This window comes from Tenrec ecaudatus, chromosome 10, assembly GCF_050624435.1.
Source record: "Tenrec ecaudatus isolate mTenEca1 chromosome 10, mTenEca1.hap1, whole genome shotgun sequence".
NCBI classification, from domain to species: domain Eukaryota; kingdom Metazoa; phylum Chordata; class Mammalia; order Afrosoricida; family Tenrecidae; genus Tenrec; species Tenrec ecaudatus.
The window spans coordinates 39,252,408-39,276,179 of NC_134539.1; the positions used below are offsets into that span (position 1 = coordinate 39,252,408).

The following is a 23,772-nucleotide window of genomic DNA, read 5'->3' on the forward strand; positions in this document are numbered from 1 at the left end:
TATAAACGTGCATATTTGTAAGGTAGAATTGGGATCATGATAGGGGGCTGGAGGGGGGAGGGAGAGGAAGCATTAAAGAACTAGAGCACTATGTATATATAACATTTCGCAGGTGCGTCTGAGGCTAGTTCGGCTGTCCAGGAGCGTCACGGGCCTCGGGCCTTCGGTGCTATGACCGAGCCTGTGTAGTCTAGACGCAAGAGGTCAAGGAACCCCGACTTTAACTCGGTGCCCCACGCCCCCAGCAAAACACCAACAATGAACAACGCCCGACTGCAGTCGTAAGGACCAATCCGCTTCTAAACCCGGGTGACACGCCCCCTCGGGCGGCAGCCCTAACGATAGAGACGAGCCACGCCTCCAACGCAAGGCTTCCTAGAGAAGCCGCGCGTACTCGGGCCGCCGGGCGCCCTAGCCTGTCGTCACTTCTGGGGCGACCGAGTTGAAGCGACTTCCGCTTTCCTTTCCCCTCTCCGCTTGGCCCCGCCTCCCGGAAGCGTCGCTCGCGCTCCGCGGGGCCCGGGTCAGGGGTGAGAGGTGGGAGGGCGGCGCGGGCCCGGTGAGAAACCGCCGCGCCTCGGCTCCGCGCTAGCGCTACTTGAAGGAACCAGGTAGGTCTCGGCTGAGGGCGCGGTCGACTTGTGCGGGCTCTCGGGGAGTCTCCGGTTTGGGGGCTCTTCTTCCCGGGCCGGCCACCGGCCATCGCCAGGTCTCGGGCCCCTGGCCCCGCGCGAGGTGGCTGGTAGCCTTTGTCGCCGCTCCGCTTTCCACCGTGCGGGCGCCTCCGGTTGCCGCCGCCTGGCCATCGGCACTGCGACGGCACAGCTGCTCTTGAGGCGAGCAGAGCGCTTTCGCAGCCATTGCGCTTCCCCGGAGCCCCGAACCCGCGCGTGACAGGTGGGGCAAATGCGATGATTAGCCAACTCCGAAGGGCAGGTGAAGCGGAAGCGCTTGGAGAACCCACTCTTTCAAGGGAGCCTCACGCCGAGCTTTAGCTTCCCAAGGGGTGCACCAACTCGTGGGAAGAGACTCTGGAAGTAGAGAAGCCGCAGGCTGGAAAAGGAGAGGTAGCGTTTCCGAGTGTCTGGCAGAATGCTACGCGCTTTCTGTGGCTGTGTCGCCCGTTCCTTAGCACAGTCTTAGGAAGTACATTCTGCTAGAACTAGTTTAGGAAGCTGAGGCCCAGACGTGACAAGCGAGGTGTGCAATGGTAATGACTGAGTGGACATCTCTCGAGCCAAGAACGCTTCAGCGCTGTGGTTACTCAGTTCGCTTTCTTCCGAATCAAACTGTACTTTCCTGGCTTGGCCATCGCAGGGAATGCAAAGAAGTAAGGGACAACGTCCTGAGATCTATTCTTGGTCTCTTCACCCCTCTCCCTCCTATTTGGAAACTTCTGTTCATAGCAGTCCAGCCCTGACTCTTCCTTCACAATTTACTTCCTTCCCAAGAAGAATTTGGGGACTGTATTGCTTGGGTGTACGTTAAATACCAATGGATATCCGTTAAAGGGCTGGCTGGGAAAATCGGCAGTTTTTGTATCAATGGGTGGTCGCATTGCAGACATTTTTTTAATTGCCCTTTTCTCTCTGTTTATCTCACCTCAATCTATGCATTTTTTCCTTCCAGGAAAGAGGCGATCTTCTTCTGACAGGATGTCTGGAATTGGCAATAAACGAGCAGCAGGAGAGCCAGGCACATCCATGCCCCCGGAGAAGAAGACAGCTGTGGAAGATTCGGGAACCACGGTGGAGACAATTAAGCTTGGTGGTGTCTCTTCGACGGTATGTGGAAACAGTGTTTCTCTCGTGATGGGAAATTCAGAATGCCCCTGAAGGAATGTAGTGGCAGGTATAAGAGGAACTAGAGCAACATCATTAAAAGCCTGGTGAGTGAGGGTCTGCAGCCAGACTGCCTCAGTTGGACCCGCAGCTCCATGACTTTTAAGCTGAATAACCATTTGGTATCTTTCTTGTACCCCTGTATCCTTGTCTGTAACATGTAATGACCTCTTTAGGTTGTGCAGCAATGATGAAAGTCTGTGTCAGGACTGACAATATTGTCTTAAAGTAATTGCCTCAGCAGTGTGTGCAGACTATTTATGGTTATTATCGAGCTAAATATTATTGCAATTAATGATGAGCAGAGAGGTGGTATCTTTGCTTTTATGTACCTGACAGTTTGATTAGACTATTATAAATGGAAAACTCGTAATGTTATATGTTGATTACATATCAAAATTAATGCATTTTCTATAGACAGGGTTCTGTCTTTTGGGGCTTAGCTACGGGAATATGATGCAAAATGTTTTAGATTTTTATAGTTTACAAAGCCACATGGATTCCTTGTTTAATGATGAGGCTGAGACTCAGAAATTTACCACCCTCTCCCTGCACAGCCCGGAGGCTAAAAGAATACTGGGAACACCCGGAGCACAGTGTCCATGAAGACAGTGCCATTTCTGAGGCCAGGCCAGACTACTGCCAAGAAGTGGTTTTGCCTCGCCATCGCCTCACAGTGTACACCTGAAGGACATCTATTCATTTAGTGCTTAGAATATCTATCGAGCATCTGCTCATTTTCAGACAGCGTGCTTTCTACTGAGAATAGACTTGGACTTAACTTTGTGGGCTTCTGTTGTAACACAAGGAGACAGCTCGTTACAATAAAGCTGGAGATGTCCTGCTCGCAGGGGTGAGCACGTAGCGTACAGTATGCACTTTCTCCAGAGGGCGCTGGGGAGGCACTGGAAGGTTTTAAGCGGCAAAGTGACCTCTCTGGCTGAGGTTTGGAGCACACTGTCGGGGAGCAAGTGCTTTAAGCAGGAGTCCATTTAGTAGAACAGTTCGCTCTTGCCCTTGCCCCAGCCCCCCAACCCCAGAGGTGGGAAACTGATGCATGATTGTGCCTCCATGTCTTGAAGCTGGCCTTGTGGAAGTGGTCAGTCCATAGTGCTTCCAGGTTCTGAAGTGAACCGGCTGAATGTAGGACTGAAAAAATGAAGAGATACCAAGGTATGTTAGAAGTGGGAGCCCTGGCAGTGGCAATGGTGCTGTCCATCATTCGTGTGCTGAAAATGGCTGGTCAGCAGGACGTGGCATGGGACACAAAAGTGTCAACTGCAGGTGGCTATTGTCCTAACTGATTATTGGGCTGGACTCTCCACGGAGGTAGTGCTGACAGGGTTTCTTGATGGATTGCATGAAGCATGTGAGAGAAAGGAGATAAGATCGCCTGAGAACTTGGGGAGGATGGAGTTTTCCATTTACTGAGCTGGGGATCCCATGAGAGGTGCTGATTTGGGGCTGGTGTGGAGGATGAATCCTGCAGGGGGGGTTGACCATGATTGTTTGAGGTAGGTAGTAGCCCTCGGATTGGATCAGCAGTTGGATCTAGTAATCTGGTTCAGGTGGGCTAAGGTTATTTCCTTGGACGTTATTGTTTGTAGGTGGTATTTTCCTAAGTGCAAGAGACTGAGGGTCTTCTCTAGGCACAGACAGATCTGTGTACCACGCTGTAGGTTTCTGCAGCGCGTTCACCTCCAGGAGATGAGAAGGAACGAGTCCAGAGATAGTGAAAGCGGGGCCTGTGGGAGAGTGGTTTCAGATGCCTGATGATGTTGAAGGTGTTTCAAGGAAGAGTTGATCGGGTGCTGCTCATGGCTTCAGTAAGGTGAGGACTGGTGATGACCGTTAGATTTAGTGCCCGGGAGTTCACTGTTGACTTAGCAAGCACAGTAATGGTGGGCAGTGGGAGCAGGACAAGGAGAGAGGACAGGAATGCAGGGAAAGAAGTGTCTTCATGTAAAAGTAGAGCAAAGAAACGGGGCAGTAGCCAGAGGGAATGTGGGCATGAGGGAAGGCTTTTGTCTGTTTTTCAAGTTAGGAAATATTACAACTTGCTTCTTTTTTGGTTGTTATGATTTGGTAGTGAGGCGAGAGTTGATGCAGCAGGAAGAGCGGACAGTTACTGATGTGATGTCCTTGGATGGGAGAAAGGGATTATAACGTAGATACAGGTGGTGGGTGGCGGCGGGGAGGTGTTGACAACCAAAAGGGAGGCAGGGATATGGGTTCATGCACGGTTGGCGGCTGTGGTTGTGGAGTTAGGTGTGAAGGTTTTCTTCTGATTGCTGTTGTGTTTTTCCCCAGTGAAATCAGAAGCATGACTTGTCTGAGAGTGAGGATGGGGGAGGAAGTTTTGGAGGTGGGAAGAGACGGGAAGGTATGAAGCAGTCTTCTGAAGAGCCAGGGACTAGAGATGTCGGGCTGCTGGGCAGCTCGGAGCACCCACTTGAGGATTGTGATCATGGACCTGAAAGTGAAGTTAGTCAGTCTGATGCCTCACTTTCCTCCTGTCACGTTCGGCTGGATGGGTTTTGTCGGCGTAGTTGGAGAGGCGGGCGCTTTCAGAGTTGGGGTTCTGGTTATCAGGCAGGTCTGATGAAGGAGCAAGCAGAGAGATGAAAGTAGATAAAGGGGGTGTCTATAATGAATTATGGAGTTTAAGTTTGGTAAAGAAGAAAGTGAGAGGAAAGATTGTAGGATGAGTGTCTTGTAGATCATAGTGGGATGGAAAATTGGTGGAACTGGGAAACTAGAGAATGAGATGGAAAAAACAGTTGGCAGTTGTGAAGAATAAGGTTTTGAAATTGCCCGGATAGAGAACGTGCAGATCCTGCTGAGAATGGGAATACTTGTAGAGTTGGTGGCTGAGGACAGTAGAGGGGATTTTGTCTGAGCATTGCCTTAGCATTGTCAACTAATCACTGGTTCAAGATGTTGGAAGGGTTCTTTACGTGGAATTTGATGGTTGGCAGAATGTGGCATGCGTCGTACTGGAGAAGGTGATAGAACAAGCCAGGCACTAGGTCCTCCACATGTGGGAAGTGACTGCACACATATATATATGCCCACAACAAGGCAGGGGCAGGTAGAGGAGAGCTAAGAGGTTCTAGGGAAGAGGATAGTCTAGAACTTCCCTTGGAGAACAAGGAATGGGAAGTCGGAATCTCGGGTTTCAGAGGTGGCGCATTTCCAGGTCAGACGGAGGTCAAAGATGTGGTTTTTGAAATGCATCGCTGAAGCCCAGGGAAGGAGATGATCACTGGAGTCAAGGCATCCAAGGAACGGACAGGCGAGGTACTAGAGGACGCAATGGTTTATCCACTGAATATTGAAGTCACTGGAGATGCTGGCAGTGATGGGGTAGACATGGAGCCCGGTACCCAGTCGTGGGTGAATGAAGGGGAGTCCTTAGGAGATTATCGTGGTGATGCGGTAGAGAGTGACCCAGCTGTATGGCCGAGCCTCCTGTGAATAGAAAAGTGATGTGGGTAGGGGTTGAAATTGCATAATGCTTGTGTTCCTCAGCCTCTCACAGACCCTTATTCCCAATCGTAGACCCATTCCTTCCTCTCACTGCACCTACTTTCTATCTACTTCAAGTGTTGTAGGATTTGAAAAGGGGGAATAACGTCACAGGATGTACCTAATGAATTAATGTGGTCTTGTTGAGTTTCATAGTAGCTTTGTCTTGATTTTTGTGTGGAGACTGATAAGATGGGTTTCCTGGGCAGGAGGAGTTAGACATCCGAACACTGCAAACCAAAAACCGCAAGCTGGCAGAAATGCTGGATCAGCGGCAGGCCATTGAAGATGAGCTCCGGGAGCACATTGAGAAGCTGGAGCGGCGACAGGCCACTGATGATGCCTCCCTACTGATTGTCAACCGCTACTGGAGTCAGGTAGCTAACAGTGCAGGCTGTGGTGTGAACGGTGAAGATCTATTTTACCCCTTTCTCCATTTCCAAAGTTGTCTCCTTCGGTTCATTAATGCTTGTGCATACCCTGTCCCAGTTTGATGAAAACATCCGTATCATCCTCAAACGCCACGGTCTGGAGCAGGGCCTGGGAGACCTGCTCACGGAGAGGAAAGCCCTTGTCGTGCCCGAGCCAGAGCCAGACTCTGACAGCAACCAGGAACGCAAAGACGACCGAGAGCGAGGTGAGTGCTGTCAGGACTCTGCCAGCTGCAGGCCAGCTGGGTGTTTTGAAGCAGAATCTTGCTTTTACAGGGAAAGGCGTCTTTCGATATTTGCAGTTTCATAATTATGGCGGGCTTCTTTTCCCCCCATGTCCGCAGGGGAAGGACAAGAGCCAGCTTTCTCTTTCCTCGCTACTTTGGCCAGCAGTTCCAGCGAGGAGATGGAGTCCCAGCTCCAGGAGCGCGTGGAGTCCTCCCGCCGAGCCGTGGCGCAGATCGTGACCGTCTACGATAAGTTGCAGGAAAAAGTGGAGCTCCTGTCCCGGAAGCTCAATAGTGGAGGTGAGGCAAGACCAGAAGTGGAGGAGGGGAGGGGCTGGAGGAGGAAGCCCTCCCCGTCATCTCTGTGCTCATCTCTGTGCTCGCGGACTTGTAGCAGGAAGCTTGCGTGCTTGCGCTTCAGGACATTCCCTGGACTTGTGTTCGTCCGCGGCCCTGTGGCGTGCTAGGACTTTATCAGTGCTTCCCATGGTGTTTGTACCGAGCCATGTGACCGCCCTGTACGAAGTTGAGGAGAGATTTTATCAGCTCCCTTGTGATGGTCTTTGATTTCAAAGAGTTGGTTTTTAATGTGCTGCTATTTTTTTGGGTTTTGGTTGTCTCTAATTCGTTTTCTGACAGAAGTTAGGTTTTAGAGTTGTTAAATGCTGTGTTTCTCTGTTTTAAAGGCAAAGTATTATATTCATGGAAAAGTAGCCATTTGAAATGAAAGCATTTGGAAAGTCACACGACTGTTCAGTACTAGTGCGGTAGTCTATATTTGTACTGTATGTGTGACAGGAAGGTTTAGCTAAGTTATATTTCTTTTAGTCATTTGTAACAAACGTTTTGCTCAAATACAAGTAAATGCCGTGATTGTATGTTTTTAAGAAATCCTGGTCTATTTGAATTGTGTTAAACATTAAGATGTTTAACTTCTGAAAGAAATGAGCTGAATGGAGTGGAGGTTGAATCATTGGCGCATGGATAGGGATTGTCCTACTTTGTAGTTTTGTTTTAAAGGCTATACTCAAAAACTCACTGCCATCAAATCCATTCTGACTCACAGTGAGAGACCCTGTAGGACAGAGCGGAGCTACTCCTCTGGTTTCTGAGAAGACACATCTTTACAGAAGCAGGAAACCTCCTCTCTCTCCTGGGGAGTACCAAACGGGCTTGACCCCCGACCCCCCTGGGCTTAGCAGCCCACCACCAGTCCACTCAGCAGAGTTAAAAGAAGCAAGCAAAAGACATGTAAACATTGGCTAGGAAAAGAATTGGGACTGACCAGTGACCTTTTTTGCTTCTTCATCAGGGTTTGTGTATTTCTGTATTAAAGAATAACAGATACTTAAGTACAAATCCGTAAAAGTCATTCCATCTCACTTGCGCAAGATAATCATAAATAATTTGGTTCGTGGCCTTCCACACTTTTGGAGTCACATATGAGCTGCGTGTCTCTGTGCTTCCAACTCCACTGTCTTGCGGTGCCCACCTCAACCCGACCGTGTTTCCCTAGTTTCCAGCCTGAACCTGGCTTCAGTGAGTGCGTACGTCATGCCGATTGAGTGACTGCGGGTCCTCCCTTTCACCTAATGTCAACAGGTCCTGTGACTGCTTCCTCCTCCGGCTCTCCTTGAATGGTTAGGTGGAAGATCCGCTTAACTCCTAGCAAGGCAGATAGTAAGCCATACACAGAGACTGTGTTAATGTTAAATGTTAACATTATTAATTACAAATGATATGAAGTAAAATAATTGCGATATCTTAAAAAAAAAACTAAAGCGAGTTGTGTGTTAAACAGTGCTTTAAATTACTCATTTTGATGGTATGCATTTTAAGGTAGGGTTTGAAAATTTAAAACATTCATTACAAACTTAAAAATAACTAAGCTGTTATTTAGAACGTAAAAGACAATGAAATGCCATTGATAAGCTGACTGCTAAGAGATACAAATAAATAAAATATCTACTACAGTGCCTTGAAGTTAGTTTTCTCCCATTTGTATATGGTCTATGATTCAAAAGACTTGCAAAATTGGCCTATTTTTCAAATCACTAAACATTTATCAAGCTGTTCTCCTTGCTTAGGATATCGAGATTGAGTGTAAAGAAGTACAATGTTGACTCATCTCTTTAAGCAAATCCTCTTCATTCTGAGTGTTTAACTGATCACAGGAAGATATAAAAGCAGATAAGAACTAGCCTGCGTCTTGGACTTGTAGGGGAGGAAGTGAGGTAACATGTTAATGTGAGGTGCCCCATTTTAAAATTCGACACTGAAGAGACTCAACTAATCCAGTTCTTCTTCCTCAGATAACCTGATAGTAGAGGAAGCGGTGCAGGAGCTGAATTCCTTCCTGGCACATGAGAACATTCGACTTCAGGAATTGACGGACCTTCTTCAGGAGAAACACCGCACTATGTCTCAGGAGGTACGTGAGCGCAAACAGAGATGACTGCTCTAGGTCACGCTGTGGCCAGCCCTGACTCAGAATTCAGAGCATTTCAAGGATTTTATCACGCTTGAAAGCTTTTTGTTACATGGAAGGGCATATAGTAGCAGCTAGTCTGAAGAAAGGTTCAGGGAAGAGAATAATGGGATGTTTTTCATTTATTTCTGTTGAAATGCCCATTTGAGTATATTAGTCTGGATGCCGAATGAACACAGTATCAAAGACTGAGTGCAGTGTGCCCGGGGTCAGCCCGAGTTGGTTGAAGTTAAGCAGAGAATGGGGCATAGATGATGGCCTAAGAACTTGTAGAAAGCAGGTTTTCAGTCCAAATTTGGGGCAAAAATAGCATGACCAAAGCTTGCCAAGATTTTGGCATTCATTCATTCTTCATTCATTCAAAATGAGCTAGATAAAGTGATAATAAATGTCCAAAGATTCTTCTGACAAACCTGACAGGCATTTTGGTTTCATTCAGAAGGATCACTTCTGAAACGTGGCCTTCCTTAGTTTACCTGCTCAGCTCGCATGTGAACTAGTGCTTAGCACTTCGACACTTGATGAGTATTGTTGCTAATGGTCAAATCATAACCATTTCAGTGCCAAGGAAGAGCGATCCCGAGTTGAGTGGCTTGGTCTAAAGGTACACAGCCAGAAAGTGACTGAGCTGTGGGCTTGAATGCAATTTTGTCTTAGCTTCAAGCACACATTCTTTGCTACCACCATGCTTCTTCCTAGTGCTAGTGCAGAGCTCTTGGTGGGCTGGTGGCAGGAAGTTTATCTAGGGTGTTGGTTGATGAACGAGGATTCTGAGACATAGCACAGTTGCTGCCAAGATGGAAAGGGCTTTCTTTTCTAGCCGTTCCTTAAGCTCAGCAGTACTAAGCTGGAGGGACATATTGTTTTGCTTAACCAGACTGAAGCCCAAGATTATGCTCGTGCTGACTCTTGGTGCTGCCAGTCACCCGGTGCTCAGCTGTGCTGTCCACTGGGACACCTGCACATGGCCTCGCCAGCACACCATTCTCGCACTAGTCAAACTTCTAAATTGAGTTCAATACTGTTGACTATTTTTTCCTAGAAAATAAGCATCCCACCAGCACCGGGCAGAACCGACCTGGCCTTTCTAGTACAGATCCAGAAGTTAGGCCATGTCATTTCCACTGGGTCATAAAGTTGACCCACATTCAAGACATGGGGCCTATAATTTGGGGATGAGGTCATATGGCCAATATAAAGGGTACATGTAGATTAATCTGAACATGTAACAATATCATGATTGAAATACTAAATTGCTTTAGTTATATAATCCCCAAGTAAATGGAGAACAACAGAGGTTTTTAAATGTTTGCGTAGTCCTGATGCTAGACTGTTCCAGCATCATCTGAAAAGGGAGAATAGAAGTTTTCCTTTTGTTCTACATGGAATATCACTTGTGAGAATGTGGGGAGCAGGGGCAGGGGATAAAGACAGCTTGTAATATACATTTATCTTTGCTGATATTTGGCAACACGACGAGATTATCTTTTGTCTTTTTTTTTAAGTACACATTTTCTAGTGGTCTTCCTTACAGAAGAATGGATAGACTGACAGTTTTATGATTGTAGCTGACCCAGGACTCTGAAAGAATCCGTGACTTCATTTTTGTAGCGGGTGAAGAGGAGCCCTGGTGGCGTAGTGGGTTATGCACTGCGCTGCTCACGGCAAGGTCAGCAGTTTGAAACCTTCAGCCAGTCCTTGGGGGAAAGATGACCCTTTGTGCTCCTGTAAAAACCTATTGGCAGTCTGAGAAACCCTCCGGGGCGGCTCTGCTCTGTCCTGCAGTGCTGCTAGGCGTCAATGTGCTCGATGGCAGCGACATTTTTGAAAGGATGAAGTTTCCTTTGTTTAAATCTTTTCTTCCTTGACACAAAATTCATTGCCTTCGAGTCGGTTCTAACTCATAGAGGCCCTGGAGGACAGGGTAGAACTGCCCCCGTGAGTTTCTGAGATGGACTCTTTAAAGAGGAGAGGCCTCTTCTTCCCCTAGGCAGGGAGCAACAGCTGGTGACCGCCCGGCTAGCTGCCCATCATGAAACCACTACGCCACGAGGGCTCTTCGTGACATAAGCGAGGGCCAATTTTGTGGGATTTGGGACTTTAGCTAGTGATAGAAAGCATACCTTTCGAACTTGGTCGTTTATTTCTCTAATCTGTTGCATGTTTTTGTAGTTCTCCAAGTTGCAGAGTAAAGTGGAGATGGCTGAGTCGCGGGTGTCTGTCCTGGAGTCCATGATTGATGACCTACAGTGGGATATTGACAAAATTCGAAAGCGAGAGCAGCGACTCAACCGGCACTTAGCAGAAGTCCTAGAACGGGCAAGTGCTGTTTTCCTCCTGGTATAGCGGTCAGACTTAAGCGTCTCCTTAGGAAGTATAATGTGGGCAGTGTTGCTTAGAGAAGGAAACGGACTTCTTTGAAAGTATTTGGTTAAGCAGACGAAAATCTTAAGGTTTCTCACTACAGAATCTTGTTTCTTTGGTAGGTGAACTCCAAAGGCTATAAAGTGTACGGAGCTGGGAGCAGCCTCTATGGGGGCACCATCACCATCAATGCCCGGAAGGTAAACTCATCGATTGCCTCAGGAAACCGTTATTTGAGCTGCTCTCTGGGCCTGGGGCCAGGGGCTTAAGATTATCAAGTGGCCAAGTAGGGCTTTTCTAGAAGAGGGAATCAGTGAACATTGGAAGCTTAGAAGTGGGAAGGATTTAAGATTTCTTTTCATACTCTCATGTTACTATTTCCTGTTTCTCTCTAGTTTGAGGAAATGAATGCTGAACTTGAAGAAAATAAGGAGTTGGCCCAGAACCGTCATTGTGAGCTGGAGAAACTTCGGCAGGACTTTGAGGAGGTTAATACACAAAATGAAAAGCTGAAGGTAGGAAAGATATACCTGAAGGGCAGTAAAACTAAACTCAACTGATCGACTCACATACCTGCTTGTGAACCCTCATCGTATGAGAGAGAGGAAAAATGCAGGCTTTGTTTGTATGTCTTTTTATTGACAGTACGGATTTGATGTTTTGTTTCATTTTATTATTTGTACTCTGACTTGCTCCAAAGAAGATTTTTTAAATCGTTTTATTGACCAAAGAAGGTTTAAAACAACTTACAAAGATGTACAGCTTAAGAGGCAATGCTCAAACAGAACAAACTGAATGGTTTTAAATTAAGAAAGGTGTATGTCGGCCTTGTACCCTTTCACGGTACGAACTCCGGCTGTGTGCTGAGCAGATAATCTGAGAGGCGGGGCTGTGTGATGGACACCGCTTCAGGGTTGTGGGACAGCCTGCTTCCTGAAGAGTGAAGGGGACTTGAGCTTACTGCAGCCTTCATTAGGGGTCACACCTCAATGGAGAGAGAACAAAAATCTGCACAACCTGATCAATGGGGAAAAGATTGGGATTGTCAAGGATTTCATTTTACTTAGATCCACAGTCCATGCTAATGGAAGCAGCATTCAGACATGAAAGGATACATTCCACGGGGAAAATCTGCTGCCCAAGACGTCTTTAAAGTGTTAAAGAGCAAAAATGTCGCTTTGAAGACTAAGGTGGGCCTGACTGAAACTACGTGTTTCCATCGTGTCATATGCATCTGAAGGTCGGAGTGAGGAAGGGAGCCTAGGGAAGACTGGCGCACTTGAATGGTGGTGATCAGAAAGCACACTGCATACAGCACAGCCGGCCGGAAGAACACACCTCTGCGTGCAGGCAGTGCGGCCAGAACGGAGGCTGGGAGACTTGTTCCGTGCACTTTGGCCATATTATCAGGGTGAGCCCACCCCTGCAGAGGGCGCAATTGGTAAAGTAGGCGGTCAGTGAGAAAGAGGAAGACCCCAGTGAGGTGGATTGATAGTGGCTGTGCCCATGGACTTAAACACGGGAACTGCTGTACAGATGGGCAGGACTGGGCAGTGTTTTGTTCTCTTGTACCCAGCGGAAAGCTATGCATCGGAACTGACTGGTGACACTTAACAGCAGCAGCAAGAGCAGTAAAGAAATACTCAAGGCACTGTAACTTAGAAGTTGTTAAGAAAAATGAGGGGTAGAGTTAACTCGGTTGAAGATCTGAAATAGGTTGAAAAAATACAGTCTTGCCAACAAGATGCTCATGGGAAGCATGCGTGCACATCCTGTGGGAGTCTTGCTCATTCGCGTGTCAGCCCCTGCCAGCGATTCCTAGCAGGCAGGACAGAGAGACACGGGATCAGTGAGCCCACCCGTTCCCAGCACGCCCAGCAAGCAGCGTGTTCTCCCTGTTGTTGTGGGAAGGAAGCGGGTCCTGGGATCTCGCCATCCCTGCTTCCAACATAGCCAGCTGCCTTTTATAATTTGATTTGTTTCCAGGGAAGTCTCTGAATAAAAATGTTTGACTTTGAGAACAACAACAACAAAACCTGGAGTTAAATTAATTAAGGCATTTGAATATTTAAAGCAAAACAGTTACTTAGGAAAGCGTAAAATGTACATCCTGACAGATTTCACAGTGTTCTTCTCATTCCTCTCTGTTTATAGGTTACGGCATCCTGCAAAAATACATATCAATTAAAAGAATTCCTTAAGGAAGATTACTATGTATCCAATATCACCTGTCTTTCTTTTTCTGTAATACACATAAACATCAGACCACCCAGGCCCATAGCTGTGAATTGCAGCTGCGGGCGCTGTGTGTGGGTGATGGACGGTGATGGCTAGGCTAGCCGCTCTGCTGATGGACCTACAGCGTGCCTCTAGCAAATCAGAAACACCCCTTTTCTCGAGATGAGAAACAGAAGAGAGGGAAATGTGCATCAGACATCACTCCCTCTCTGGTGGTCTGATACTATCTGGGGCAAATCTTACGTAACTAGAGGAATGGCAGGCGGTCCTTCATAGAGCTAGGCCTTCAAAAATGATGTAAGTCCAAGGTTTTCTTTGCCGTCTAGCGTCCGGGCACTGGCGCTAAGTTCCGCTCTGCCTTTCTGCCCTTCGGCCCTCAGTTGGACTTAGGGAGCGCGGTGGAGGAGGTGGTGAAGGAGACGCCCGAGTACCGCTGCATGCAGTCTCAGTTCTCCGTCCTGTATAACGAGAGCCTGCAGTTGAAAGCACACCTGGACGAGGCTCGCACCCTGCTGCACGGCACCAGGGGCACCCACCAGCGCCAGGTGGAGCTCATTGAGGTAACGTCTTTGCTCTGTCTGATGTAGGTGAGTTTTTCTGCCTCAGAGATTTCACTCTCTTGGGTTCCGTTTCTCTCTCGTTCATTCAACAACGTTCATAGAGTGACCGCGTGTCTCTACATTGCTGGGGGCTGGGCGTAAAAGATGGGAGAACAGAGGTCCTGCCCTCCAGGATCTTAGGGTGTAGTGGGGATGAAGGTGTCCCTCAAAGGGCAGTGTGGTGGAGTGGAGACACTGCAGAAGGTGCAGCGATCCAGGAAAGGGGTCTGATTTAGCTGTGGAGTTTTCCTGATTGCACTGCAGGGACCGAAGGCTGGGTTTAAGGTGAAATGGAAATGGACGCTGCCTGGTAGCTGGAATTGGAAAGGGCGTTCTTAGTAGTGAGAACAGTGCGTGTAAAAATGTGGGAAAGCGTGACACATACTTGTCTGCTGAAGCCTTATGCACATGGGGGAAAGCTGCATGGAGACCATGCCACTACTTACGTGCCGGTAGAGCTTGTAATGACTTGTGTAGACCTCTCTTTGGGTTTTTTAGAGGCCGACTCCTATTAGTCATTGATTTAGTCCAGTATACCCCCTACTTCTGAAGGTAATGTTTGATAGTAAGCCGCTTCACAGATGTCTATGCGTTGAAGTTAATCTGACGTGGTGACGTGCTTATGTACTACTTGTGTGGTTTAGTTCTCCAACTCAGTTGTTAACATGCTCCAAGCTAGCGTCCGTTTCCTTTATTTATTAAGTATCCTGCCAGTTCCCAACAAAGTATTTGGTAGCTGGCTGGTGCTCATTAATTGTTGATTGAATCAGAACATTTTCAGAATGATCGCTCTGTCTCTTGCCTCTTCCTTCCCCCTTTCTATCCCCGGTCAGGTTGAATTTAGAATGTGATGGATTTCCACACTTTGATAAGAGTTTCTGACTGGTTCCCTTCTCTGTGTAGCGAGATGAGGTTAGTCTTCATAAGAAGCTGAGGACGGAAGTGATCCAGCTCGAAGATACCCTGGCCCAGGTCCGCAAGGAGTATGAAATGCTGCGGATCGAATTTGAGCAGACACTCGCTGCCAATGAGCAAGCAGGTAGGCTTACTCGGCCCCACCCAGCAGTGCTTTCCTTGGAAGACATAATCGGAGCTCAGAATTTCCAAAGCCCTTAAGTCTAATCCTGTCATTCATTTTGGTTCAGTCTAGGGCCTCGTTTTAACTCAGGTTGACCCATTGTGTTTTCATTTTCTGAGTGGAATCTTTCTGGTTCCTGACATGCCCTGCACTTTGTCTCCTTGTGCCTTTGCCATGCTCACAGTCCCTCATGCCACTGCTGTTGCTGTGTTTAAGGCCCCATCAACCGGGAGATGCGCCATCTCATCAGTAGTCTCCAGAATCACAATCACCAGCTGAAAGGGGAGGTCCTGCGATACAAACGGAAGTTGAGAGAAGCCCAGTCGGACTTGAACAAGGTAACCAGAGGAGCACAGTCCATGTCACAGCCCTCCCCCTGCACCCACAGGACATAGCCACCCACAGATACCAGATCCTCGGATGCTCAAGTCCCTGATATGAAGTGGTGTAATGTTTGCACATAACCTACGCACACCCTCCTGTACTCTTTAAGTCATCTCTCGGTTATGTGTGAAGCCTTAGCCCCATGGAAAGGCTATGGAAAAACCCTTTTTGCTCCCTCTTAGCTTTAGAAGGCTTGCCTTGAGCACCTAATTGGTGGGTTGAATCTGCGGGTGTGGAACCTCTGGATCTGTAGGTCGACTGTGTGTGCTTTTCTTCAGTTGGAAAAGCATTCATGGGTAGGGAAAGCTCTCCGGACCCTGCACGTTCTAGGCATCTGTTCCGTTTTGCCCCCCACGTCCCAGACACGTCTTCGCAGTGGCAGCGCCCTCCTGCAGTCCCAGTCGAGTACCGAGGACCCCAAGGACGAACCTGCCGAGCTGAAACCGGATCCCGAGGAGGCATCCACCCAGTCCTCGGCATCGAAGGCTTCTCAGGAGGAAGTCAGTGACGTCAAATCCAAACGGGATGAAGAGGAGCGAGAACGGGAACGCAAGGAGAAAGAAAGGGAGCGGGAAAAGGAGCGAGAACGGGAGAAGGAAAAGGAGAGAGAACGAGAAAAGCAGAAACTGAAAGAGTCGGATAAAGAGCGAGACTGTGCCAAGGATAAAGAGAAAGGGAAGCATGACGACGGAAGGAGAAAGGAGGCAGAAGTTCTCAAGCAATTGAAGGTGGAACTCAAGTAAGAGCAATAGTTACAGTATCTGTGTCTGACCCCAAAGCTAAGGCTCCGTCGGACATCATGCAGGCAGGCATTGTTCATGAGGTCTGATTATTGTAAGGAATACTTTGATGAAAATGTGTAATGCTTTAGGTACAACTAATGTGGCCCTAACTTTTCATCAATTTTACAGCCAAAATAGCCTACATAGCTATTCTGTGGCCTGTTTTAGGGGTCAGATATCAGTCAAGCCATGACAGTAGCCTTTTTCTTCATGAGTCCAAATTAAAGGAAAGGTGTTAAGATTGTAAGTAACATTTGTGAAAATTAAGTTCTGCTACTTAGGGGATTTGGACAGATGACTGGCATTGTAACTATAGTTTCATTATGCTTAGTGGAGTATGTAATTTGAACAATAACTGATCTGTTTGTTTGGAAATTAACTAGTTTGTGTGCATGCCAGATGATTTTAAGAACTATTTAAGGAGTTTACTGTGATAGGCCTTGAAACAGTACCTTTGTCCAATTTCACGTGGTGTTCCTTCTGTGTAATTAATAACTTCTCTGATAGAAGTGGTTAGGTTCAGTACTTATTGCTCCCCAGGTTTCATGGTTGTCTCTTGATGGATCTCTGAATTTGGAGGACCACTGTGTTGGAAACACCTGAATTCCTCTATCTGTTTCAAAGTTTAGGAAAATTGCATCCTTGCCGTCTGACCAGAGGAACTAAATGGTGCCCACCTACCATTACTGAACATTTTGATCAAAGATTCTAGAAGAGTCTTGATCAAAAGCGGGGAAATGCATAACAATCTCAGACGAGATTGAGCACATTCAGGGTGGTATGGCCGTAGACGATGCATAACAATTTCACATTCTCATGGATTCTAAACTCTTGGGAGCCATGATGTGAGGATGAATTGCTGAAACGATTGTACTAAGATACTCTTTAAAATTAAAGCCAAAACCGTCCCCTGAAGTCTTAAAAGCAAACAGTAGTTTTAGCTCATAGGTCTGCCTTCAGCATTGTGATCTCTTAAGATCTCTCCGTGTGGGACCAGTGGTGACTCGAAAGGTTAGATAGGAACTGTAGTCAGCAGTGAACGCACGTTAACGAGGGAGGAACAGCTTAGAGAAGAGAGCAGAACAGAATCATTCTCTATGAATTATCTGTGTAAAAATGCCTGAATTGGGGCATGCTTTGTTACGTATCTTCTCAGCACCGATAGGAAAATACAATTTACAGCTTAAAAAAAAGATTACAGGCTAGACAATCTATAGGACGGTTTCTCTTTGTCACATGAGGTTGCTATGAGTCTTGATGGCACTTAGTAATAACAGAAATATAGATTTGATAGTTTAGTAAAAGCTGCAGTTTTCATCTTCATCTGATGGTTAATCAGATAACTACCATATTTAGGATTAGCAATATAATTTTAAACTTTAAAATTTTTCCCTTGCTCTTTTTAAGGGAGAAAACCAATTTTTTTCCAAGTGTTGTATCAGAATTATCTGATGATGATTTAATTGAAATAGGTTCCTCATGCATCTCCCGATAGCTTAGTTTCTAATAGTGAAGCCTAGAAATTTGCCTATTTATTATGATGGTTATTTTATAATTGTTGAAGAACTTTAAGGGAGAAATGATTTCTAGTGTTGAATATCCAGAAGTTGGTCTATGCAAATGTTTCATCTTTTAGTTGTGTGTTACAAAGTATACAACAGTTTTAAATCTGTGTGATTCTCAGTTTCCTTGGGCTGGGGGCACCCTTTGTTTTACCATCATCCTGTTCCCCTCCCCTGTCCGCTCCACCCCACACCTCATCACAGGAAGGTTCAGGAGAGCCAGAAGGAGATGAAGCTCCTACTGGATATGTACCGTTCTGCGCCCAAAGAACAGAGAGACAAAGTGCAGCTGATGGCGGCGGAGAAGAAGTCGAAGTCAGAGGTATTCTAGTCTGGTTTTACTTGTTATTCTTGTTAAAATCTCACATGCGGGTTTTTGGGTTGTTTTTTGTTTTTGAACTTCTGAAGGTTATTGTTTCTTTTTCAAGTTAGTATTTAACTCAACATTTTCTGCTCCTTCCAAGACTAAGGAATTTTCAGATTCTCCATAAGATATAATGACTGGGCACAGGGCTAGCTTTTCCAAGTCTTTTATTATCTTCTCTGCATTCAACTAGTGCTGTAGTGATTCTCTTCTTATGATTACTTTTTGGGAGGGATGTCTTATACTCACTCTTAAACTAGGGGCCAAGGTACCCCACTAACGTAAAGATACGTTTTTCCGTGCATTCTTACTCAAAACCATCGCCTCTGGAAGCATGAGCTGAAGTGTTGTTAAAACAGTGCTTTTATGTTGCAGATTAATGAGCATGTTAATTATCCTTTCTACAACACTGTAAAGGTTCTTTTGGTGTTTGGGTCATCACGGTATTAAGTTTTGAAATTGTAACAATTGTCTTCATTTTCTATAATTTTTTCTTCCTGTAGTTGGAAGATCTAAGGCAAAGACTCAAGGATCTAGAGGACAAGGAGAAAAAAGAGAACAAGAAAATGGCCGATGAGGATGCCTTGAGGAAGATCCGGGCAGTGGAGGAGCAGATAGAATACCTGCAGAAGAAGCTGGCCATGGCCAAGCAGGTGAGTCCACGGCCCTGGCGTTTTAACAGTATGAAGTGACTGCCACTGAAATTGGTTCTTCGGTTCCAGGCTTAAAATTTTTTTATCAGTATTTTTCTCCTATGGGTTTTCTTGATTGCTGACATTGAACTCTTCATTTTTGTGAGGCAGGAACTTTATTTTGAAAGGATGGCCAGTTCCAAAACGGTGCTTTGTGGGCTTTATCCTGTCCCCGCGGAAGTCAGGGGACGTATTGTAGTGTCGTCGTTAGGGGCCGCCGAGCAAGTCCTGGCTCATGGCAGCACTATGTACACCAGAACGAAGCACTGCCCAGCCCTGTGCCATCTTCACAACTGTGGGTGAATTCGAACCGCCAACAGTTCCATTAGCAGCCAAGCAAGCACGTAACCATTGTGCCACCAGGGTCCCTACAGTTTCTGAATGAACCCGGGGAAATGATCTGTGCTTATGTTTTTTGGAGTCAGAAATAAGTTGACTCTTTTTCGAACCCCTCCCGTGCGATTGAAACGAAGGGTTTGTTCTCCTGGTTGTAGGAGGAAGAAGCTCTCCTATCGGAGATGGACGTCACCGGGCAGGCCTTCGAAGATATGCAGGAGCAAAACATCCGATTGATGCAGCAGTTGCGAGAGAAGGATGATGCCAACTTCAAGCTCATGTCAGAGCGTATCAAGTCCAATCAGATACACAAATTGCTTAAAGAGGAGAAGGAGGAGCTGGCAGACCAGGTTTTGACTCTGAAGACTCAGGTAATTGGGAGGAGCAGAACTTTCCCTTCTGATAAATCAGAGTGCTTTTTCCATGAAGATACAGGTATAAAAATGATGGTTGTGATATTGCTTAAATAACCACCCCCAAACAACTGCTATCAAGCCAATTCTGACTCATGGATCCTTTAAGGCAGCAGTTCTCAACCTGTGGGTCGTGACCCCTCGAGTTGTCCGATTCATAGCAGTAGCAAAATGACAGTTATAAAGTAGCAATGAAAATAATTTTATGGTTGGGGGTCACCACAACATTAGGAACTGTGTGAGAGGGTCGCAGCACTAGAAAGGTAGAGAACCACTGCTTTATGGCATAGTTTCTGAAACTTACTTGGCTTACTGCCTCCTTTTCAGAACAAATAAAAATGACTTGGTGTCCCTCTGGCAATTAAAAACGTTTGTACTGTAGCCCATAATCCAGGATAAAGTGTAGGTCACGGAGTCTGCAGCCCGCTGGAGCATGCCAGTGCCCTGCAGGGGTGGGTTTGCTCCTGAGGCTGCAGAGCTTGAGGGAAGCAGGCGCCGCATCTTTCTCCCTCAGCGTGACCAGTGGGTTTAAATCGCCGACCTTTGGGGGTCGCCGCCAGTGCCACAAACACTGTGCCATCAGGGCGCCTCTTTATTTGTAGTGTGTCCAGGCTGACTAGAGAAACAAATTCCTAGACTTTCACATGTGTCCAAGAAAGAGCTTTATATCAGAGAGCATTTGTATGTTGAGGAAACATCCCAGTCCAGCTCAGGTCTCTAAGACAATATTATCCCACATGTCAGATGCTCGTCCATAAATTCTTGTTTAGACTCGTGCAGCACATGCAGTGATGCTGAATGCAGGGAGATCACAGGCCGGTGGGTAGAAGGTCTTGCGGATCTCGTGGCTGTGGAAGCGTCTCAACGCTGGTGCATTGTCTCCTCCTGCTCTCTTGTTCTGAGTGTTACACAGCCGGAAAGGGAAGGCAGAGAGAGTGGGTCTGGCCTCCAGTGAGCTATTTATCTCCATTGTACCCCCAAATGAGGCCCCCAAGCTGCGACCTTATTGACAAACTAGACTCCACCCCTTCACTCAAGCTGACAGGAGATTATGCAACTGCCTCATGTAGTGTGGTGAAAATTACTGCAAAATAAAATGTCCACCATTCGTGCACTCGTTAAGTAAAGTGTACGGCCCTACAGAGGAGGATCATGGAGCCCTGGTGACATAGCAGTTACAGGTTGGACTGCTAACCTTCAGATCAGCAGTTCAAAACCAGCAGCCGCTCTGAGGGAGAAAGACAAGGCTTTCTAGGCCTGTAAAGAGTTCCGGTCTCGGAAACCCACAGAGGCAGTTCTATCCTGTGCTGCAGGGCTGCGCTGAGTCAGAATCAGCTTGATGCTAGTGGGTTGCTTTTCTGTTTTCTTGTCTGAGTTTGGTTAAAACAGATATACTGTTACTATGGGAAAGTATCGATAGCATCATTAAGTTATTTGTTTTATGATCTCTCATATTTGTACGAGTGTGTTGTGTAGAAAGTTGCTGGAAGGCTACCTGAGAAATTGTCAGTGTTCACAGGATTTTAGGGTAGGAGTTTGTGGTGTGGGATTAGGAACGGGCTGTACTTTTGAGGTTCTACTTTGTGCATAAAGTTCAAATAGAACCTCTAGCCATTCAGAAAGAGAGACTTGAACTTTTGTTTGAACTGTAACAGCCCACTATGAATTGCCAGGCTTTAAGGAGTCAGTCACTGGAATTTCTGTCTAATAAATAGCATTTTCTCTGTTTGTTTGTTTTTTTTTTAATTAGGGGAAGATTTCTTTTTCAGCAGTTTCCAAAGCAGCTTTTAATTGTGGCTTGCATGTGTTTTGAAGTGTTGTGGGTAAAGTCAGTCGTAGTTTGTCGGCATGTGGAGTCATAGCGTAGCAGTCTTACTGTTTTCCTTCGCGCGTGTGAGAAGCTGGCGTTTCGTTCAAGGTGGACGCACAGCTGCAGGTGGTCAGGAAGCTGGAAGAGAAGGAGCACCTGCTGCAGAGCAACATCGGCACCGGGGAGAAGGAGCTGGGCCTCCGGACTCAAGCCTTAGAGATGAACAAACGCAAGGTACGCGGCACTGCTGGCTGGGAGGTCGGCCCGCAGTGAGGACACATCAGCACACGGGTATGGCGTCTTCCCGTGGCCCTGGGTTAAGACTGCCGCTGGAAGGAAATGGGTGTCAGGAGGTGATGGCGCGGGCACGTCTCTCGTAGGCACTGGAAGCAGCCCAGCTTGCAGATGACCTCAAAGCACAACTGGAAATGGCTCAGAAGAAGCTTCACGATTTTCAGGAGGAGATCGTGGAGAATAGTGTCACCAAAGAAAAGGACATGTTCAATTTCAAACGTGCCCAGGCAAGAGCAATGGCCTTTTTCTTTACATTTTGTCTTTTTGGCATTTCCTGAGCTTTGATGTGCTCCATGATACAAAAGAATACTGTGTGACGTGTGTCTGTCATTAGACTATTTGTTTCTAGAGGAAAGAGAGAGACTCTTCTTAATCCCCTAAACGTATGGCAGTTGTTTACTAAATGAAGGGAAGAGTGGATTGTGGGCAAGGTAGCAGTGTAACAAGAGTAGAGGTTTTTTGTGTTGAATAAGTTCGCTACCTTTTGAATGTCAGTTATTTTTCACATTGCCTTTTAATTCTTATTCCTAAGTCTGAATTATTTGAATCACATCTACCCTCAGGCTAAAAAGCTAGTTACCTTAAAATAAAATGACCGATTGGGTTGTTTCAAATTCAACCTTTCTGAACTCTTAGGCGCCAGTTTCACAAGACTGCATTGGGGAGAGTTTCATAGAGCTCTGCTTTTGAGACAGGATTATGGTTGCCGTTCTGAAACAAAGCATCTTCCTAAAGGCTAGCTGGATGTGCCAGGGCAGAGCCTGGCCGTGGTCGTGGGTATTGCCCTCAGAAATGGCAGGGAGTAAGGAAGTGTGTTCAATGGCTGTGGTGCTTCCCTGTTACAGGAGGACATCTCTAGACTTCGACGGAAGCTGGAGACCACTAAGAAACCAGACAACGTGCCCAAGTGTGATGAGATTCTGATGGAGGAGATTAAGGAATACAAGGTTAGAAAACTGCCCCTCTCATTTCCTTGTGTTCCTTGTCAAGGCTTGAAGGGGCCAGCTCATAAACTGAGAGACTACGTGCTCACCTTTTTTTCCATGTAGGTCATCAGAGACTGGGGTGTTTCTTAGGAGACTAAGGGGCTGGGTGGGGAGATGGTACTCTGGAGATCTTGGCAGGAGGTTTTTTCCTTGCTGGTTTGCTTGTGTGTGAGACCTATCGGCACATGAACCTATGTGGCTCCAACTCTGGCCGTTTGCTGTTTCAGGCACGCCTCACCTGCCCCTGCTGCAACATGCGTAAAAAGGATGCGGTGCTTACCAAGTGCTTTCACGTTTTCTGCTTCGAGTGTGTGAAGACCCGCTACGACACCCGCCAGCGCAAATGCCCCAAGTGTAATGCTGCGTTTGGTGCCAATGACTTCCATCGCATCTACATCGGCTGATCCACGTCAAGAGGAGGAGAGAGGCTGGCTAGACAGGCACTTATTCATTCACTACCAACCCTCTACCTCTTTCCTCATGACTGTCACCTGCTCTGCAGACTGCACCTCCGGGGCCCCCTCTGATAGCTGGTGGCTCTCGAGGATAGGGCTGGAAAATGCAAGACTTGGCTTCATGATGAAGTAGAAACAAACAACTCTTTCTTGTCTTCCCTGCCGGCTTTGTCTTTTTCCTGCCTTTAGACATCAGCATTGTCCTGCTCCGGGCCCCCGTGTGGCCCAGCTTGTCCATTCTTCCCAAATAAGTCACAATGGGGTCTTTGACTTGGAACAGGGGGCAGAGAAGAGGGGAACACTGCTGTTTGGGAGAGGAGTCTTTTAGAAATAAATTACCTGTGGGCACAACCTTTCCTTGGCTCGGTTAGTGAACTTTTTTGTGAAGTTGGATTATAAAGGGAGGCGAGTGTGCTACTCTTGCCTGGATGGGTTGAGGCCTTAATGAAATGACATCCATTCAATCCATTTCCATTCTCTAGGGAGTTAACTGATGATCAGCTGGCTTCCTTGTGAAACGTTACTGAGGTTTTGAATGTTTGGTTCATTAAAGACATAAGTTGCGTGAGGTCAGAGACATAGTTTCAAATCACATAGCTTTTTTTTTTTTAACCTTCGAATGAATCAAGATCAGAAAGGAGACAGGACTGGATGGTGGTGATGAGACCTGGTCCCGTGGAACTTGACACAGAGAGGCTGTGGTGAGCTATGTGGCTCTGTCTCTCCTCTGGACAAGAGTTTGATCCAGAGGGTCCTCTGTCACAACTCTGCATTTCACAAACGTCCATTAAAGCAGAATTCAGTTTGTGTTTGTAGTTCTTTCTGTATTTATATATATATTTTGAAACTTGTCATTTTAGGTATAATTGCTCCTCAAAAGATTGCTTAGTTCGTCTACTC

The 23,772-nt window shown here is 46.7% G+C and overlaps 1 protein-coding gene across 1 annotated transcript; it reads left to right on the forward strand.

The window, feature by feature from the left end:
- Positions 1 to 474: 474 nt before the first annotated feature.
- Positions 475 to 23,679, forward strand: RNF20 (ring finger protein 20). The gene is made up of 20 exons (XM_075560253.1): positions 475 to 611; positions 1,630 to 1,784; positions 5,579 to 5,746; positions 5,859 to 6,006; positions 6,145 to 6,327; positions 8,340 to 8,458; positions 10,688 to 10,834; positions 11,002 to 11,079; positions 11,275 to 11,394; positions 13,498 to 13,677; positions 14,620 to 14,755; positions 15,011 to 15,132; positions 15,541 to 15,917; positions 17,727 to 17,844; positions 18,390 to 18,539; positions 19,073 to 19,285; positions 21,246 to 21,371; positions 21,518 to 21,658; positions 22,277 to 22,378; positions 22,645 to 23,679. The coding sequence occupies exons 2-20, from the start codon at positions 1,656 to 1,658 to the stop codon at positions 22,819 to 22,821; spliced, it is 2,934 nt and encodes a 977-aa protein (XP_075416368.1). The 5' UTR covers positions 475 to 611; positions 1,630 to 1,655; the 3' UTR covers positions 22,822 to 23,679.
- Positions 23,680 to 23,772: the final 93 nt, after the last annotated feature.

What these genes read in the sequence shown, in the direction of transcription:
- RNF20 (XM_075560253.1), top strand. Translation starts at nt 1,656, where the DNA reads ATGTCTGGAATTGGCAATAAACGAGCAGCAGGAGAGCCAGGCACATCC. An exon ending in TCAACCGCTACTGGAGTCAG is followed by an intron (nt 5,747 to 5,858) that starts GTAGCTAACAGT and finishes ACCCTGTCCCAG; the next exon opens with TTTGATGAAAACATCCGTAT. An exon ending in CAATTGAAGGTGGAACTCAA is followed by an intron (nt 15,918 to 17,726) that starts GTAAGAGCAATA and finishes ACCTCATCACAG; the next exon opens with GAAGGTTCAGGAGAGCCAGA.